The sequence below is a fragment of the Lampris incognitus genome, chromosome 10, assembly GCF_029633865.1.
Source record: "Lampris incognitus isolate fLamInc1 chromosome 10, fLamInc1.hap2, whole genome shotgun sequence".
In the NCBI taxonomy this organism is placed as follows: Eukaryota; Metazoa; Chordata; class Actinopteri; order Lampriformes; family Lampridae; genus Lampris; species Lampris incognitus.
Genome location: NC_079220.1, coordinates 5,432,959 through 5,451,577, shown reverse-complemented (window position 1 = coordinate 5,451,577; position 18,619 = coordinate 5,432,959). Strand labels below are relative to the sequence as shown.

At 45.3% G+C, this 18,619-nt stretch overlaps 1 protein-coding gene across 2 annotated transcripts in view; it reads left to right on the top strand.

Annotated features, from left to right (window-relative positions):
• Positions 1-7,949, top strand: part of arhgdig (Rho GDP dissociation inhibitor (GDI) gamma) — an 82,150-nt gene extending 74,201 nt beyond the window's left edge. For both annotated transcript variants that reach the window (XM_056287364.1, XM_056287365.1), the window contains 2 exons: positions 3,959-4,022; positions 4,908-7,949. In XM_056287364.1, coding sequence (XP_056143339.1) covers positions 3,959-4,022; positions 4,908-5,107 — 264 coding nt within the window. In that variant the 3' untranslated portion in view covers positions 5,108-7,949. The remainder of the gene's footprint in view (positions 1-3,958; positions 4,023-4,907) is intronic.
• Positions 7,950-18,619: the final 10,670 nt, after the last annotated feature.

The window sequence follows — 18,619 nt, the reverse complement described above, 5'->3', positions numbered from 1 at the left end:
CCCCCTGAATTCGCTACAGTTTTAAAGTTGTTAAAATGTTACTTTTGGTGTCAGTCGTTTCCTAACAGACATACTGACATATGCAATGCATTAATATCTCCACTGGGTATTTATCTTGATAAAATATAGAGTTTAAAAACTGGCAGTCATTTTGACCACCCGTGGTCATTTTAGGTAGGAGTGAAATCCCGGTTGTTCTAGTGTTAATCACACATGATCTTGCGAAACGGGGAGCGTCTCAAACCATGACGACTGTATCGAACGATTCGGAATTCGATCCAGTAGGGTCCCACCCCTACTACATATGCTGTACATATGGGTGAGGTAGGCAACGGCTGCAGTAGGAGCACCTAGCTGGTCTGGACACAGTAAAAACAACCTGAACTGAAGCTGGAAGGTGGAGATTAGCGGACCAATGGATGAATGTACTAATGGAAGGATGGATGAATGGGCAGTGGATGAAAGCGACAGAGAGAAATGAGACTTGTTTTTATGTGGTAAACCAACCTGTCTTTGAACCGTGATATCAAACAAGACAGATTAAATCAGGTTTAATCAATCTATTCAATTTATTTTGTTCTATTTAATTGTGTTTGTTCCGCTGAGGCTCAGAGGGATAATACATCGAGTTCACATCCTCCCTTTTCTCTCTCTCTCTCTCCCCCTCTCTGCTTTTTCTATTCTTTGTCTCATTATCCCACATGCTCCCATTTCCCAGAATCTGTTTCTCACCCTCTCTCTCTCTCTCTCGCTGTGATGCTCCTATGTCTCTCTATCCCCCCTTCTTCTCCATCTGACCGACCCATATAGCTGTTCCCATCCACTGTCTTTCAATTTCTGAAATTGCCCCTCTTTTTTCTTGCTTTATCTCTTGGTGAAAGCTTTTCTACCCTCTCATACCCCCCTCCCCTCCCCATTGCCTCCTTAGTCACAAACAAGCCACTCAACACATGTAAACATAACGGAGGTTTTCCCAAGCCAGCATCTCATGCCCACTATAAATAGCAACTGGACAGTTTAACTGAAATATTTTGAATGGAAATGGGAACAGACAAATATACAAAGGGGAAAGTACCAAGAGACCGAGTCCAGTGTTTTCCAGAACAGTTAGTGCCCTGACGGGGGGCATTTGAGGTGAGCGCGTGTGTCCGTCCAGGCATCTATTGCTCCCTAGATGTGATTTGACGGGGCTGCCGTCCAAGTTCTGTGCAGATTTTGGCACTTTTTAATTAGAATCTAAATCGTAGAAGACTTTTTTCCCCATACAGGCTCAGAGATGAAATGGAATCAGATTCAGTCATTTACGATGTATTTATGTTTTATTTATTTCCCCCCCTTTTTCTCCCAAATTGTACTTGGCCAATTACCCCATTCTTTCGAGCTGTCCCGGTCGCTGCTCCACCCCCTCTGCTGATCCGGGGAGGGCTGCGGACTACCACATGCCTCCTCCGATACATGTGGAGTCGCCAGCCGCTTCTTTTCACCTGACAGTGAGGAGTTTCACCAGGGGGACGTAGCGTGTGGGAGGATCACACTATTCCCCCAACAGGTGCCCCGACCGACCAGAGGAGGCGCTAGTGCAGCGACCGGGACACATACCCACATCTGGCTTCCCACCCGCAGACGCAGCCAATTGTGTCTGTAGGGACGCCGACCAAACCAGAGGTAACACGGGGATTCGAACCGCAGATCCCCGTGTTGGTAAAGTTGCACTTTTACTTTAGCACTGGTTTTGCTCTTAGATGCTTGTTTAGATGCACTTATTACCTCTGATGACTAGTACTACGTTAAATGCACTTATTGTAAGTTGCTTTGGATAATGTAATGTCATGGTAGGCAACGGAATATACCGGTATGCTACCCGGTCGGACGCCCCATTTACAATTTAGAATCAGTCATTTAAAGACACACTAAAATTAGTGATCAGATTTGACTTTTCATGTCTAAAAGTCTTGAACACGAAACAAAACAGTCAGTTGTGGGTTTTTTATACCCTTATCCATAACTATTCTCTCCTGTCTCAAGAACTGTGAGGGAGTGGTCTAGTCCTCATAAATATTCGTGAGCTGACATTTGAGTCACAAGTACAAACAAGGGTTGGTGGTAAGGATGGGTGGGGCTTCATATTTTGATGACTTGATCTGATTGGCTGGATGCAAATGGGCATCTGATGACATCATGAGAACCAGGTAAACAAAGATCGGCTTTGAAAAGCCGTTTTCCATTCAAAAACTACATTCTAAGAGAGTCCAAAATGTTTGATGACTGAAGGTAATAAGTCATGTTATAACATATTAGTTTTTCAGAGCAGAAAGATGTTGATATGTGTACTTTGTGTTGTGTATAAAACATTTTAATAGCTCCACTGGTCTGTCCCATTTCAATTAAGGGGTTCATTCTGAAATAGGGAATAATATTTTATGTGGATTTACCATTGTGATGTACAGGTCAAGCAGTGACTACTAGTGGACAGTTCTTTGTAAAAGTTAAACATTAGACCTACATATCAGAGACACACGACACATTTGTCTCCCAAATAACTACCAGCCCCATCACTTTCCTTTCGTTTGGGCAATGGCACAACAGTGGAAAGTGGTGATCAGATTAATTTTGTCCATTCAAATCCCATTTCGAGCAGTAATAATGACATCATCTTTATAAGACACAAGGAGGAAATGGCAGACATAAGGAGCATCAACGCTTCTGATAAAGTGATGTAACCATATAATTTCATTGACACCAAGGAAGGTTGTCTTTTGGTTGGAAAGGAGGTCAGAGAGGGAGAGAGAGCGAGAGTGTGTGTACACAATCAAATAAGAAGGCAGTGCTTTAGGGGCTTGGCCCTGAAGGGAAAGGGAGATGTGCTTAGAATGACCAATCGGCTCCTCTGACTGATTTGGCTCTGCTGTAAGGACACCTGCTGGTGGAGGAGTGCTCCTGCACCTTGGTTAAACTGACAGACCGGAGGGGAAAGAGATGATTGCACATCTGTTTTATTTTCTTAACCCTTGTGTTGGCCACACATTCTGTATACTGCTCTTGTCTTAAGGGTCATTTAGGACCTGCCTTCATTAAACCTCTAAATTAAAGCAACTTAATTTAATTTTAAACCCCAAATCTGTTTTGCACGAAGAAACAACTTGTTATTCACCAGACACTTTGCGACTATCTGGGTTTTCCCTCTTCACAGTGCAGAAAGACTGCATTTAATCAGTGGACACCACTCGTTTTTATAGGGTCACACATGACCCACACATGTCTTAGGGTCCAAAATGACCCCAAGACAATCTTAGTACCCTAGTGGTGTACAGCTTTCATGGAAATATGAACAAAATATTTCACTTTTTCTAATGTTCGGGTCACTGTAGGAAAAGTCATCAAATTTCAGGTTAAAAAAAATATCATTTAGTCTTTTCTCTGCTGTTAAACACTGTTATGGGCCTTTTTGACCTGGAAGACAACCGAAGGGTTAATCTTTTTTTTTTTGCCAAAACATTAGAGTATTAGGTCCTGGGTACGACATTAAACTGCAACCGTTGGGTCATCAGCGACTAAACCGGCACCCCCACTTCAACCCTTGGGTTGTTGTGAGGAGGGTGTCTGGACACCCAGCAGGACTAAAAACAAAACCTGTCAAAGGGCGGATGTGTTCCTCTGTGAACCAACGGCCATCCATACCTGGAGAGGAGATAGGGACCACCAGGCACTCCCCCTACTGAAACACAATGATGACTCAACCTCTTGTTAAGGCATCAGCTGTGTTCCTATGACCCCAAAAAGGTTACGGAACTGATGATGATTATTATTATAGAGTATTATGTGAAAGAAGTACTGGTTCTTTTGGGACACAGGAGAGAAAGCCAGGGACAGATCTGATCAACTAAGGGGCCTAAACTTGATTCTGAAGGCTGCCATCTTTCAGCATTCTCTAATGTTTTATAAATGTGTGTGTCTGCAGGTAAACAGAGACATCGTTGCTGGACTGAAGTACATCCATCTGACCTACAGAAAAGGACTAAGAGGTACTCCGTTAGCTGCTAGCACAGTCAGCCTGTAGATCTCTATTCAAAAGACAGATGTACCCAGCTAAGTGAGAATATTCCTGTTTTTCTGAGGCTACAGTCCTAAAGATTATCGTTTCTCTTTATTTTGCTGACTCCTGTGGTGACTCTGGTAAATGCATTGGTGTTTGACTAGTCCAAATCCCACAGGTCCATTCAAGATGAACCTGAATAACAACTGCTGTTTCATCAGCATTTTATGCACCGCCAAACTAAGAAACACCCGAGTTTGAACTATTAATGATACTGTATTAGTTGGTGATTGACTTCTACAAGCTTGGTCTGCATCTCTGCTTGTTAGCCACAACAAAATTACCACAGCAGCCAAATGCAGAAGAATGAGACTGGTAGCGCAGGTTTGAAAAGGAAGTGAGGACAAAAACCTGTTACGCACCGGGTCATTTTTCAAGTTCTCAACCCCAGCCATTTGAAATGAGCAACTACAAGGCCTTCGGGATTTGGATATTTTTACATTAGCTATTGTCTTAAATACACCAGTGTTAGAGAGTACCAAAAGGGCGTTTATTTGCATGCAAATCTTCAGGATTGCAGCATTAAATTTAATCCTAATCAAGAAACGACAGTACTGGAAGGGAACTGAACTAGCACTATTTGCACAACGTTCAAGCTAATGTCAAAACTGAGGACTTTTTTTGTGTTTTGGAGAAGTGAAAGTTATGTAGTAGCACATAAAATTGTCTACACATGGTAATTGCCAGCATCAATGCCCTTCCCCTCTATACCGTACATCCAAAGTGCTTTCACAGCACATGTAACTGAGTAGTCATGGTCATTCGTGCACACTGGAGGCTGTGTGTTGTACACTCTGTGTGTGTGTCATTGCAGTGGACAAAGCGGTGTACATGGTGGGCAGCTACGGCCCGCGGGTGGAGGAGCATGAGTTCATCACCCCGGTGGAGGAGGCGCCCAAGGGCATGGTGGTCCGTGGCAGCTACCACATCAAGTCCTTCTTCACCGACGACGACAAGACGAACCACCTCTCCTGGGAGTGGAACCTCAACATCAAGAAGGACTGGAACGAGTAGATAGATGGAGGGAACAGAGAGACAGAGAGAGGAAACACACTTATCTTATTCCCTACGTTAATGTCTTTTGTTGCGGTCTTCAATTGCTTCTCTCTTCTTCTTCGATCAACGCGCTGTCCCTCAGGAGTTTATCTCCCCATTTAGAGGAGTGAGACCACTAGAGAAAGAGTGAGACTGTAGATTTCTTACATCTCTCCCTCTCTCTCATCGTCCCGTCCACCTTTACCCACCTATTAGTTTGTATCTCTCTCTGGCGGGAGGGGGAAAACCTCCCTCACCAGTGAGACTAGTAGGACAAATAAAAAAGGGAGCACCTCCTCTCCTACTTATCCTCCTCTCTCTGTCACCCGTTTTTTCCCTTCATCTCATTTCCCATCCTTTTGTTCCTCTCTGGTACCTCCAACTTCACCTCCCTCGCTCTCCTCTTCAGCTCTACTGTCCTGCCTGTTCCCATCCGTCCATCCTCCTCCCTCCATCTCCATTTGCATCTCTCCTACCTTCATCATCTTCATCCTCACCCCCAGACTATACGCGTGAGCAGATAAGCGATGAAGAAAGTCACGGCACAGTTACACCTGGACAGATAACTAGACAAACCTTTTCATATTACATTGAATCAAACGAGGGGGTCCTACAGAATGGATGAGAGCGTGGGTTGGTGGGTCGTGACAGTCCTCCGGAAAGGCAAGCCGCCCGCAATAATAGTGTTCCCGTGAGCAATCTTGACATTTGGAAAATGTGACCCCCCCCCAACAAAAAAAAATGGTGAGGTGATAAACGTTAATATGAGGTGTGTCTGGATGCTGGTAATGAATCCACTCACGGTGCTTACTCCTTAGTAAGCGCTGCAGTGTGCTAGCTGGGAGCACTTTTGCAAATGAACACCGGTAATACGACAGAAAGACAAATGAGCTGTGGGACACACTCGACTATGGGAGGTTTAAAGTCGCGTACGTATTGAGATTAATGACTATTGCCATTGAGATGGTGTGTGTGTGTGTGTGTGTGTGTGTACTGTATGACTACTGCATACTGTTTGTTGGCGGGCAGGCATCTGAGCTGAGACAAAACCATGATAGAAAAATTAAGGTCAAAAATCTGACTACTCATGAATGTCCAAGGCTCAGTACAGGATATAATACACTCAGCGGGCAAAATATAATTGAGTAAAAATTCCCATTTTGTACAATCCACAATTCAGTTTTGTTAAACGATTATTCATATTTTGTGAGACACAAGCTGAAGACGACGTAGTGTAAAGTAGTGAGTTAGCGCAGATAGTCTAAGTGTACATACAAAACAATAATAATCTAGAAATACGGACAACTTTCTTCTATTACGTCTGTCCTTGAGACCTTCCCTCGTTCCCACCCAGTTTCAATGATAACAAAGGAGCTGAAAACAAAACTGTACGTACCCGATATACTGAATGTCTTACTTCCGTTTGTTTTTCTTATCCCCTCATATCATAACGACTACCTAAAGCTTTAATAGTATCTAGTATCATCTCTTCTGATGGGCCACAGATGGACTCACCTTCGGCGTGAGGCTGCGTTCTGTCAAACGGGAGGTTGGACTATGCATTAGGACGGTAGCGGTTTTCCAGTAAGATGGATGGATGGTTTTCTTTTCTTTTCTCTCGCTGTGATTTTTTTTCTTATTACAGTTCATGCATTTGTGGAGGTAGATTACGGCATTAGGTTTCTTAATCATTTGTGTTCAATTAAGTTGTACCGTTTAATCGTGGCAAATGATGCAAACGAACCGAACTATAGAGAAGAGCGTCACGCTCGTAAAGGAAAAACTAAGAGCTGAAATTAACCCGACGTTCGGACGGACAGGCCCGCACTGTTTTTAACTCTGACATTAAAAGATATGTTGTCATGTTGACCTGTACATACCTGTGCTAAAAACATAACCAGAACTAAATTTTAAAAAAGAAAGAAAAAAGAAACCCCCCCCCCCCAAGCGACGAATCTACAGGGATGAAAAGTTGCGCGGACGACAAACACAAAATGTTACTTCGACGTACCCACAGATTTTCAAGGACTCTGAGTGGCGGTTCGTTGTAGAGAAGGACGAGACGCCGTGTACGAGGTGTGGAAGGTCATCATGGAGTCTGGTGGAAGAACGTAGTCGGACGGCGCGTACGATAGAATGAGCTGCATGGCTGTTCGTTAGCGTTTTGATGTTGTTCGATGAAATGAAACAAACCGACTCCCCCCCCCGTTTGAAACCTCGCCGCCGTACGAAGGACAAAACGTGGCTAGTCGACCTGAATTCGACCGTTGGGAGAGTTGCCGTTGTATGATCGATGGATAATAACGCGTTACCCCCCTCGTCTAAATTATACAAAGTGCTCCCTGAAAGCTGTTCTGGAAGAGCTGAAAAGCGCCCCTACTCTCTGTGTAAAGTCTTTGGATATGATCTTGTCATTGTTGCTCAACATGATATTGAACATTTGAAATGCCATTTTAAAATGATTGTGGTCTAAGAATAACTGTAAATGTTGGCTTGTTGGTTGTTGCATGGTATATCAAGATTTTCTCTTCCTTTTTTTAAGAATTAACTGTAAAATTTACTGTGATTTGAAAAAAAGAAAAAGAAAGTGAGACATTATATGGAGGTAGATGGCTGCCTACAGGTATTTACAGGGATTTTTTTAATGGCGCCATCCAATTAAAAAAAAAAACAAAAAAAAACAGCACAGTGGTCTGTGTCTGGGTGGTCTCAAGCCCCGGCCTGTAATGAATAATCGCTGCATCTTAAAATGTCGGTGTCGAATCTAGTCAAGCATCCTGTATCTTTTAATAAAGATAATTCAAACAATGTCTGCACTGCATCGAATGAGCAACTGTTGCATCTTTTCTCAAAGTTCAAGTTCAAATTTGTCATGTGTATTCGAATAAAATGAAATCCTTGTGCTCCGCCTCCACACAAAGGACACACCATCAAAAGATGAACCAACACGAGGATCGCTGGCTCAAATCCCGCGTTACCTCCGGCTTGGTCGGGCGTCCCTACAGACACAATTGGCCGTGTCTGCGGGTGGGAAGCTGGATGTGAGTATGTGTCCTGGTCGCTGCACTAGCGCCGCCTCTGGTCGGCCGGGGCGCCTGTTCAGGGGGGAATAGCGTGATCCTCCCACGCGCTACGTCCCCCTGGTCAAACTCCTCACTGTCAGGTGAAAAGAAGCGGCTGGTGACTCCACATGTATGGGAGGAGGCATGTGGTAGTCTGCAGCCCTCCCCGGACCGGCAGAGGAGGTGGAGCAGCGACCGGGACGGCTCGGAAGAGTGGGGTAACTGACTGGTTACAATTGGGGAGAAATCTCAAGAAAAAAGAAAAGAAAAAGATGAACCAAAAAAGTTCAGGCTTAGTAAACACACCTCAGTTTGACTGTCATAACAGTAACGCTAATTACAAAATGCAAGGTTTCACACTTGAAATGTGTTTGTGTTGACAGTGGTTGGTAAATTCATTGAGACAGAAACCGACCCACCATGCAGCACAGGTTGTGAAGCACTCAACTTAAAGGCAACTAACTGTAACCTAAGTCAAAAGATGAGTTTTAAGTTTGGACTTAAAGGACTCAACAGACTCCGATTGTCTGACGGCAGCAGGCAGGTTATTAAACAAGAACGGGGCCCGATAGGAAAAGGCCCTGCTGCCACCAGCTGACTTCTTTTTAACTGGGGGTACACACAGGAGCCCTGTATTTTGAGAGTGGAGAGCTCGAGATGGACTGTACGGTTTAAGGAGATTAGACAGGTAGGATGGGGTAAGCCCATTTAGGATTTTATAAGTCAGCAGAAGCACCTTGTATTCTGATCTAACATGAATAGGAAGCCAATGAAGGGAGGCAAGAATTGGTGTAACCACAGCAAGTTCACCAGGGAGGACGTGAAAAACAACAGGTCAGCCTTCTTAGACTGTGAAATTGCAATTGGTGACGGAGGCATTTGATTGTTGATGTTTACTGTAAACCAACACATACTGATCAGTACTTCAGGTTTGACTCTCATCATCCACTGGAGCACAAACTAGGAGTCATCAGGACGCTGTACCACTGAGCTGACGACGTCCCCTCCGACACAGCGGCCGGGGAGAAATCCCACATTACACCGGCCCTGGTTAAGTGTGGTTATCCTAACTGGGCGTTTGTCAAAGCCAGAAAGACGCCCAAACAGTGCACCAGCTGATCGAAGCGAGGAGAAGGGCAACAGCTGTCTTAAGTGTAAACCAGTCAGAACAGTTGAGACGCATATTTTCCAAACACCACATCTCAGTTGCTTTCAAACCCCAAAACACTGCACCAGAAGTTGGTCCACCCCTCGGATCGGGTCCCCTGGCACAAACGGAGCAATATAGTGTATGCTGTCAAGTGGCAAGAGGATTGCCGTGACTTGTAAATTGGGGAAACTAAACACAACACAGGGGAGCCAACACACCAGGCCAGGACTCCACAGTCTACACCATCTACAGGCCAGTGGCCGCTCTTTCAAGGATGAGGATGTGCACATCCTTGATAGGGAGGAACGCTGGTTTGAATGGCGAGTCAGGCCATCTATGTGAGGAGGGAACGACCATCTCTGAACCGGGGGGGGGGGGGCTAAGAGTACATCTGTCACCATCTTACAAAGCTGTGATTGCAAACATTCCCAAATCCTCTGTGAATAGTACACTTCAATGTGTGCAGCAGGCTGCTGCAGATGTTCTACCAGTCTGTAATTGCCAGTGTCCTATTCTTTGCTGTAGTTTGTTGGGGGGGGGGGCACTAATGCGAGAGACACCAGCAAACTGAACAAGCTGGTGGAGAAGACTAGCTCAGTAATGGGGGTTGACCTGGAGGTGGTTGCGGAGGGGAGGATGAGGAAGAAGATGACTGCCATCTTGAATGAATGCCTTTATTTGTCATTGCACAGCTGTACAACGACATTAAAGTGCAACTCCCTAGTGGTATAAACAAGATTAAAAAAAAAATATATATATATATATACGTATATAGTATATACAAATAGACAAACTAAAAATAGCCACACATTTACAGCACAATCAACATATAATGCATGCATAAAAGGGTAATCTCTATTACACTAGATAAATAGTCTGTGTATTGCACTAACCCGAGTCAGCATATTTTTTTGCACATGCCAAATGTACAGGTGTTATTGCACAGTTTCAGGATATTACTGCAACCAAGAATTGGTTAACAAAGAGTTCAGTTCTTTAATGGCACTTGGGTAGAAACCGTTCAAAAGTCTGGAAGTACTGGTCTTGAAAGACCCATAGCGCCTCGCAGAGGGCAGCAGAGTGAAAAGGTGGTCGCCTGGGTGAGATGACTCCTTGATTATGTTTGTGGTCTGATGTAGGCAGCGGGATCTGTATATGTCCTCAAGTGAAGGTAGCTGTGGGCCAGTGGTTTTCTGTGCTGACTTAATCACTCTCTGCAGAGCTTTATCAGCCACAGTGCAACTGGCCTACCACACTAAGATGCCATTAAGTGAGTATGCTTTCTATGGGGCAGTAATAGAAGGACACCAGCAGCGGCTGGGGAAAAAATGAGCTCACTTAGAAAGTAAGGCCGCTGCTGTGCCTTCGTCTCTAGGGAAGCTGTGGCTTGATGAATTCCTCCTATCCCCTCCACGAAGAGATAGTGTGGAGGAAGATGACATTCAGTCATAGACTCATTGTCCCCCGGCAAACCACGAAACGCCTCGGCCAATCTTTTGTACCGACACAACAAGGCCCACCCCCTGCCCCAACCTTGTCCCAGCCCATTCCTACTTCCCCCTCCCCTAACATAAGGACTGGCTAGGACCGACTCCTTGACCTCCATAGACTGCCACGGAGCCCTCTGACTTGTGACTGGGCTGACCTGACCTTGTGACCCACATGACCCTACCCTACCTTGCATATTGCACATGGTGTACTTTTTACAGTGCACAAGTTTCTACTGTTCATATATGTGTTGCCCCCACTCACTGCCGCCCGGCAAACAACAAAACGCCTCGGCCAGTCTTTTGTACCAACAGCCATCAGGCATAACAACAAAGCCCACCCCCTGCCCCAGCCTTGTCCCTACCCCCCCTCCACACACACACATACACACATAAGGACAGACTAGAACTGACTCCTTAACCCCGTCCCCCAGGCAAGGACTGACTAGGACCGACTCCTTGACCCCCGCACAAGGATGGACTAGGACCGACTCCTTGACCTCCATAGACTGCCAGAGCCCTCTGACTTATGATTAGGCTGACCTGACCTAGTGACCCACCTGACCATTCCCTACCTTGCATATTGCACATGGTGTAGTTTTACAGTGTGCAAGTTTCTACTGTTCACATGTGTGTGTATATGCTATGCTACATATATATATATATGCAGAATATATGCGTAGATGCTGATCTCATATCTATGATATTGTTAAGTATTGTTAGTATTAATGGTAGGTTTAGTATTGTTCTGATCCCGAGGTTACTGACCTCTACCCACTACCTACCTCTGTTACTCTACCCTGCTGACGTCTTTTTTTTTACCCTCTTTGCTGCCATCTACACCTGAATTTCCCTTCGGGGATGAATACAGGTTATCTTATCTACATGGCCATTGAAGCTCTAGGTAATGGCCACGGCAACTACTGATAGTTGTTTTCGGTCGTTATGCCACTGTACTTGTTTATAAGGGTGGGGATACCTGCAGCCAGTTGAGATGAAGAGGTCACTTAGATAATAATTATAAACTTTATTCATATCGCACCTTTCTAAACAGTACAAGGTGCCTGAGTGATGAAACGTTTCTCTCAATAAACGTCGTGTCCAGATGAACTGATTCACCTTTCTGTGACATCTCTGTACTGTTTTTCTCAGTTTGTAAAAGGCTTTGCAAACAACAGGATGTGAGGTTTAAAAATATTTCCTGTTTTAGAGAGCAGTGGGGCACATAAAAATGACACCCAAGGACATATGAACACCTCTGGATTGTCACCTTGTCCACACACACACACGCACACACACAGTTGGGGGAAACTTTCCTCGTCCCACACAAGCATCATTTCTCAAACTGTTGAACCTGAACAGAGAAGGTATAAACCAGTAAATAAATAGTCTGAGTAGTGTATCTGAAATTGTAAACTGATATAGAAATTTTAAATGGGATTTGATCTCTGTATGTCTGCCTAGTCTATCTATGGGATTCATACAGTCAAGAAAATCCAGCAAAAGTCACGACATTTGAAAATACAATCTCCAGGACCTAAAAAAGTTATTGAAGTCTATGGTTTTCTAAAAGTTTTAGAACAGTCACGGAAATCTGACTAACGGAAATCTGTATGGTAATTTCATACCAAGGACCGGTCCATCCGGTTCTTGTATAACCAAAGTGAGAGCTGTGTCCGCATTCTCGGCACAAAGTCAAACACGTTTTCAGTGGGTGTCGGACTCCACCAAGGTTGTCCCTTGTCTCCGATTCTGTTTGTGATGTTCATGGACAGGATCTCAAGGCGCAGCCAAGGTGAGGAGCGTGTCCGTTTTGGGAACCTCAGAATTGCATCTCTGCTCTTCGCAGATGATGTGGTTTTGTTGGCTTCACCAGAACGTGACCTCCAGCATACACTGGGGTGGTTTGCAGCTGAGTGTGAAATGGTCGGGATGAGAGTCAGCACCTCCCAGTCTGAGGCCATGGTTCTCGGCCGGGAAATGGTGGATTGCTCCCTTCAGGTTGGGGATGAGTTGTTGCCTCAAGTAAAGGAGTTCAAGTATCTCGGGGTCTTGTTCATGAGTGAGGGTAGGATGGAGCGGGAGATTGACAGGCGGATTGATGCAGCATCAGCAGTAATGTGGATGTTGTACCGGACCGTTGTGGTGAAGAGGGAGCTGAGCCAGAAGGCAAAGCTCTCAATTTACCAGTCAATCTTCGTTCCAGCCCTCACCTATGGTCATGAGCTTTGGGTAGTGACCGAAAGGGTGAGATCGCGGATACAAGTAGCTGAAATGAGTTTCCTCCGTAGGGTGTCTGGGCTCAGCCTTAGAGATAGGGTGAGGAGCTCGGACATCCGGAGGGAGCTCGGAGTAGAGCAGCTGCTCCTTCATGTTGAAAGGAGCCAGTTGAGGTGGTTCGGGCATCTGATTAGGATGCCTCCTGGGCGCCTTCCTTTGGAGGTTTTCCGGGCACAGACAACTGGGAGGAGAACCCAGGGTAGACCCAGACCTCGCTGGAGGGACTACAAGTCCAATCTGGCCTGGGAATACCTTGGGATCCCCCAGGAGCTGGAGGGCGTTGCTGGGGAGAGGGACTTCTGGAGTGCCCTACTTAGCTTGCTGCCACCGCGAACCGACCCCGAAGAAGCGGCTGAAGATGAAGGAATGAATGAATGCATATCATACCATACAGATGATCCGGTTTGGAGAAGCCTTCGAATTCAACATAGCTCAATAATTAAAAAAAATGGATTGACCTAACCTCATAACCGAGTTTTTTTTGCATGCAATGCTTCTAGAATGACAACAAAAACCATGTTATGTGCATTATTTCCATGCAAGATCATTGTGCAACACGAGGCATTCATTATTTCAAATGGTGGATGTAATTTCACAATACTTCCAAGGTGTGGTTAAAACAGTTGGTAGAAGACATGTTAATGCAAGTAGTATACGGTAATGAATAGAAAAATATAGAAAAGACTACCGAAATTCACTCTTTATGTATTTCTATTGTGTTTTTATGCCATCTGTCCTCCTCTCATTCCCACAATTAGCATTCAAGTTATAAATAGCCTCAGGAGTTTATCTCCTGCACACACCATGACCCGACCTGTGGTCTGCTGTAGGTGAGAATATTCAGGCTGTCAAGCGGTTTATCAAATGTTGTGTCCAGATTAACTGGTTCAACTTTCTGTGATTTTCTTACCTGGATTATTTAGAACGAAAGCCACTTCATCTTGTCGCTGTAGGTTACAATGAAATTTGTTCTCTGCATTTAACCCATCCTATTGTATAAGAACAGTGGGCAACTGCAGCGCCCGGGGACCATCTTTCCACTGCCTTGCTCAGGGGCACAGACAGGAGTATTAACCCTAACATGCATGCCTTTTTGATGGTGGGAGGAAACCGGAGCAGCCGGAGGAAACCCACGCAGACACGTGGAGAACATGCAAACTCCACACAGAAAGGGCCTGGGACAGCCTGGGGTTTGAACCCAAGACATTCTTGCTGTGAGGCAACAGTGCTCACCACTGGGCCACCTAACCTACTTGGTTAGGTTATGGTGCAGGATATGTATGAGGGCAGTGTGACAGGGGTGAGGTGTGCGGTTGGAATGACAGATGGGTTCAAGTTGGAGGTGGGGTTACATCTGGGATCGGCTCTGAACCCTTTCTTGTTTGCAATGGCGATGGACAGGTTGAGTAGGGTGCAGGTTGAGGAGAGCCTGGAGGTGGAAGTATGCACTGGTGAGAAGAGGAATGGAGCAAGACGGAATACATATGCGTGAATGAGAGGGAGGACAGTGGAATGGTGAGGATGCAAGGAGCAGAGGTGACAAAGGCGTATGAGTTTAAATACTAGGGGTCAACTGTTCAAAGTAACGGGGAGTGCAGGAGAGAGGTGAAGAAGAGAGTGCAGGCAGGGTGGAGTGGGTGGAGAAGAGTGTCAGGAGTGATTTGTGACAGAAGGGTACCAGCAAGAGTTAAAGGGAAGGTTTACAAGATGGTAGTGAGACCAGCTATGCTATATGGTTTAGATAGTGGCACGGACGAAAGACAGGAGGCGGAGCTGGAAGTGGCAGAGTTGAAGATGCTAAGATTTTCATTGGGAGTGACGAAGAAGGACAGGATTAGGAACGAGTATATTAGAGGGACAGCTCAGGTTGGACGGTTTGGAGACAAAGCAAGAGAGACAAGATTGAGATGGTCTGGACATGTGTGGAGGAGAGATGCTGGGTATAATGGGAGAAGGATGCTGAATATGGAGCTGCCAGGGAAGAGGGAAAAAGAAAGGCCAAAGCGGAGGTTTATGGATATGGTGAGGGAGGACATGCAAGTGGCTGGTGTGACAGAGGACGATGCAGAGGACAGGAAGTGGCGCAAAAAACAGATGGTCCGCAGCGGCGACCCCTAACGGGTGCAGCTGAAAGTAATAGTAGTAGTAGTAATAGTAGTAGTGGTGGTAGTAGTAGGTCACCATTGGTTTCGGTCGTTATGCCACTGTATTGTTTATACGGGTGGGGATACCTGCAGTCAGCTGAGACTGAAGAGGTAAGTAAGGGACAGAGTTGGGTGTCCATGTGTATTTATGTTTTATCTTGGATTTTGGTACGTTCACGTTATCATTAATTGAGACAACGAAATGATTAATCACAATGTGACAATATCTGAATTTCATCCAGATACAATACCACTGAAACAGGATGAACGATAATACTGAGTTGTTGTCCAGCCCTGGTTACTTGAGTGCTATTGCTTTATGAAAGGGTCAAAGTTTTTAAAGAGCTTCAAAGAGTTTTTAGAGAAATGTGAAAGAAATGGTCTTTTTTAAATTGCGGGATGAAGGTAATGAGGGACGGAGGTCAATATAAAACCGTTTAGGTGAATTCAGTGTTGCAGCTGTTTGATCAGCTGCCTTTCTGTGGGCTTACAGGCAGGAGGGTTTAGGTATTTCTCATGACCTTTAATTCTACGGACAAGGTTGTACTTTATCATTAAGTAAACCAGACCACAAATATAGCCAGACAACCTCATCTGACTCCTACTGGATTCAACTCCTGTTCTCTCCTTTTCTCTGCTCCCCTCCTCTCATATGCACTCCTTTCTGTCCTCGTTTTGAGCGTTGCTGTACTCGAGTATGGACTCGGTCTCAACTCTGCATTTTGAAGGTCTCAGAATCAGAAACACTGTCATTTCATTTCATGCACTTGCGCACATGGAACTAAACGTTGTTTCCCCCAGCCCACAGCTGTGTAACACAAAGACAAACACACAGGCAAAAACTACAAGAACACACATATCCAAACTAACGCATATATCTAAACTAAAAAAAAAAAAATCACTGTCCAGGAGAACGAACACCAGCCAGCATGACTTAGAACAGCCAGTCCTCATGGGCTAGTAGTTAGCCTAGCCTGCCCCGCTTTCGCGTCCTGTCAGACCGCCCTCAGTGTTTCCTTTTCGGGCACAGCTCCGGTGAGGGCCCACAGCCTGCAGCAGACCAGGCTCCCTCAGCCGACCCAATGTTAGCTCTCCCAGCCAGACACCTTCGACACACCTCCCTGCCCTCCACACAACGACACTAAAAACACAGTCAAGGCTCGGCGAGGCCGCCGCCGCCAGACCACCCTCAGTGTTATTGGAACTGCCGGGCTGCATGGGATAGCAGTTAGCTTAGCCTGCCCTGCGTCCTGTCAGACCGCCCTTGGTGTTTCCTCTTCGGGCACAGCTCCAGGCAGGGCCGTGGTCCCTGGGCCCACAGGACGCAGCAGACCATGGGCTCCCTGCCGATCCAGCGTCGGCTCTCCCAGCCATCAAACGAAGACAAACTTATGCCCCTTTTCCACTGCATGGTACCGGTTCAGCCTTTTTTTGTTTTCCATTAGTGGAAAGTACCGGCCTTTTGGTAAACTGTTACCACTTTTCTGGTACCACCTTTGTCGAGGTTCCAAAAACAATAAAATAAACCAGAGCGGGTACCAAAATCAATACAGAGCTCTGATTGGTCAGAGAAATGCGTCACTGTGTCATTTTGCATCATCGATGTGCGCAGAGTTATCTTAAAAGTACATTTTGAAACTGGAAAAAAAAACGGAGAGCCGAAAAGCCACGCCGTGGTCTGTCGGTAATGGAAAACGACACAGAAGCGAGTTGAGTCGAGTCGTACCATGTCGTGGAAAAGGGGCATCAGACGCACAAAGACACTGCATGGACGGTACTGGGTTAGGCCGCCGCACACGTGAATTCGCGCCGCCATCCTTCCCACACCGGAAGTGGAAAATCTCGATCCCGTCTTCAAAGCGTAATGTCTCAATACGTGCTCAATAATCCAGGTTGTAGAATCCATAAAGCCGAATCAGATCCCCTGGACATCAAGTTATTTTTATTTTATTAAAGAAGGACCATGCACAAAAACATTAATCTCTAAACGAGATGACATGACTTATGCCAGATTTAGCTATTAGCTACTTTCCATCTGCAGTTCCTGGGCAGGTACATACAGTAATCACCAGACGCTAAAAACATCAATTTACATGCAACACCATGACACAGCCTCCATCACACCAACAAATATACACACAAATCTACAAGCACACATCACATGAATACCAGCACATTCACCTAGCACACCTATAAAATTACAATTCATTACAATTAAAAATCAGAATCACGGTCAAATGAATGTTGACACGTCTGGTTGCTCAATATCCTTCTTTTTTTTTTGCACCATGGGAAAAACAACGAAAGTCTGTGCAAGTTTTAAACTGAACTGGAAGCATATTCCAATGTTTAACGGCCGTAACTGAAAAAAGCAGATTGTCCAAAGGCAGTCTGCTGCAGAGGGATGTTTAAATCTGGGTTTGGAGCGGATCGAGAGGTTCTGCCCATTAACTCGGCTGAACAAAGTTCTTCCATGGCGGAGGAGTAATGTTGTGAATTATCTTAAATACCAATCAAACGTCTGAAAACAGAATGAGATTATCCAAACTTAAGAGGCTGTTTGGACAATATGTTACAACGATGGTGATTTAATAACTTCCTATCAAAGCTTTTTAAGGCCTGTTTAAAAAGAATCTCAGGTGGTTTCAGAACAGTCTCACTGGTCTGGGACCAGCAGGACAGACAATAATGACGATGTGAAAAAAACCAAAGCGTACAAAAATGTTTTTGGTGCTTCTGTTGTTAGCAAGTTCCTCATATGTCTAAATTTAACATTATATAGGGGAAGATGGCGGCGCGTGAACTCACATTTACAGTAGTTTCACCCAGTACCGACTATGCAGTGTCTTTGTCCATGTCTAAGTTTGTGTCATTGTGTGACGTTTTTATTTTGAACTTCGATTTTTTTCCCCGTTGGATCGGCTGGGAGAGCCTGGTCCGCGTAGGAAACACTGAGGGTGGTCTGACAGGATGTGGAAGCGGGGCAGGCTAAGCTAACTGCTAGCCCATGCAGGCAGTTCCGACAGTCATCCTGGCTGGTGTTCGTTCTCTGGACTGTGGCATTTTTGGATTGTGTTGCACTGAATGGACTGTGTTGTCAACCGTTTGTGTTTTGTTTCCCTCTGTTTCTGTATGTTTTTGGTGGTGGTGTTTTTGGAAATTTGGATATGTTTTTATCTTTTGTGTTGCACTGTGGGCTACGTGAAACGAAATTTCGTTTCTTTGTGTACGCAAGTACATGATAGAAATGACAAATTGAGGGGCGCCTGGGTAGCATCGCAGTCTGTTCTGTTGCCTACTAACATGGGGACCGGCAGGTCGAATCTCCCCCCGTATTATCTCTGGTTTGGTCAGGCGTCCCTACAGAC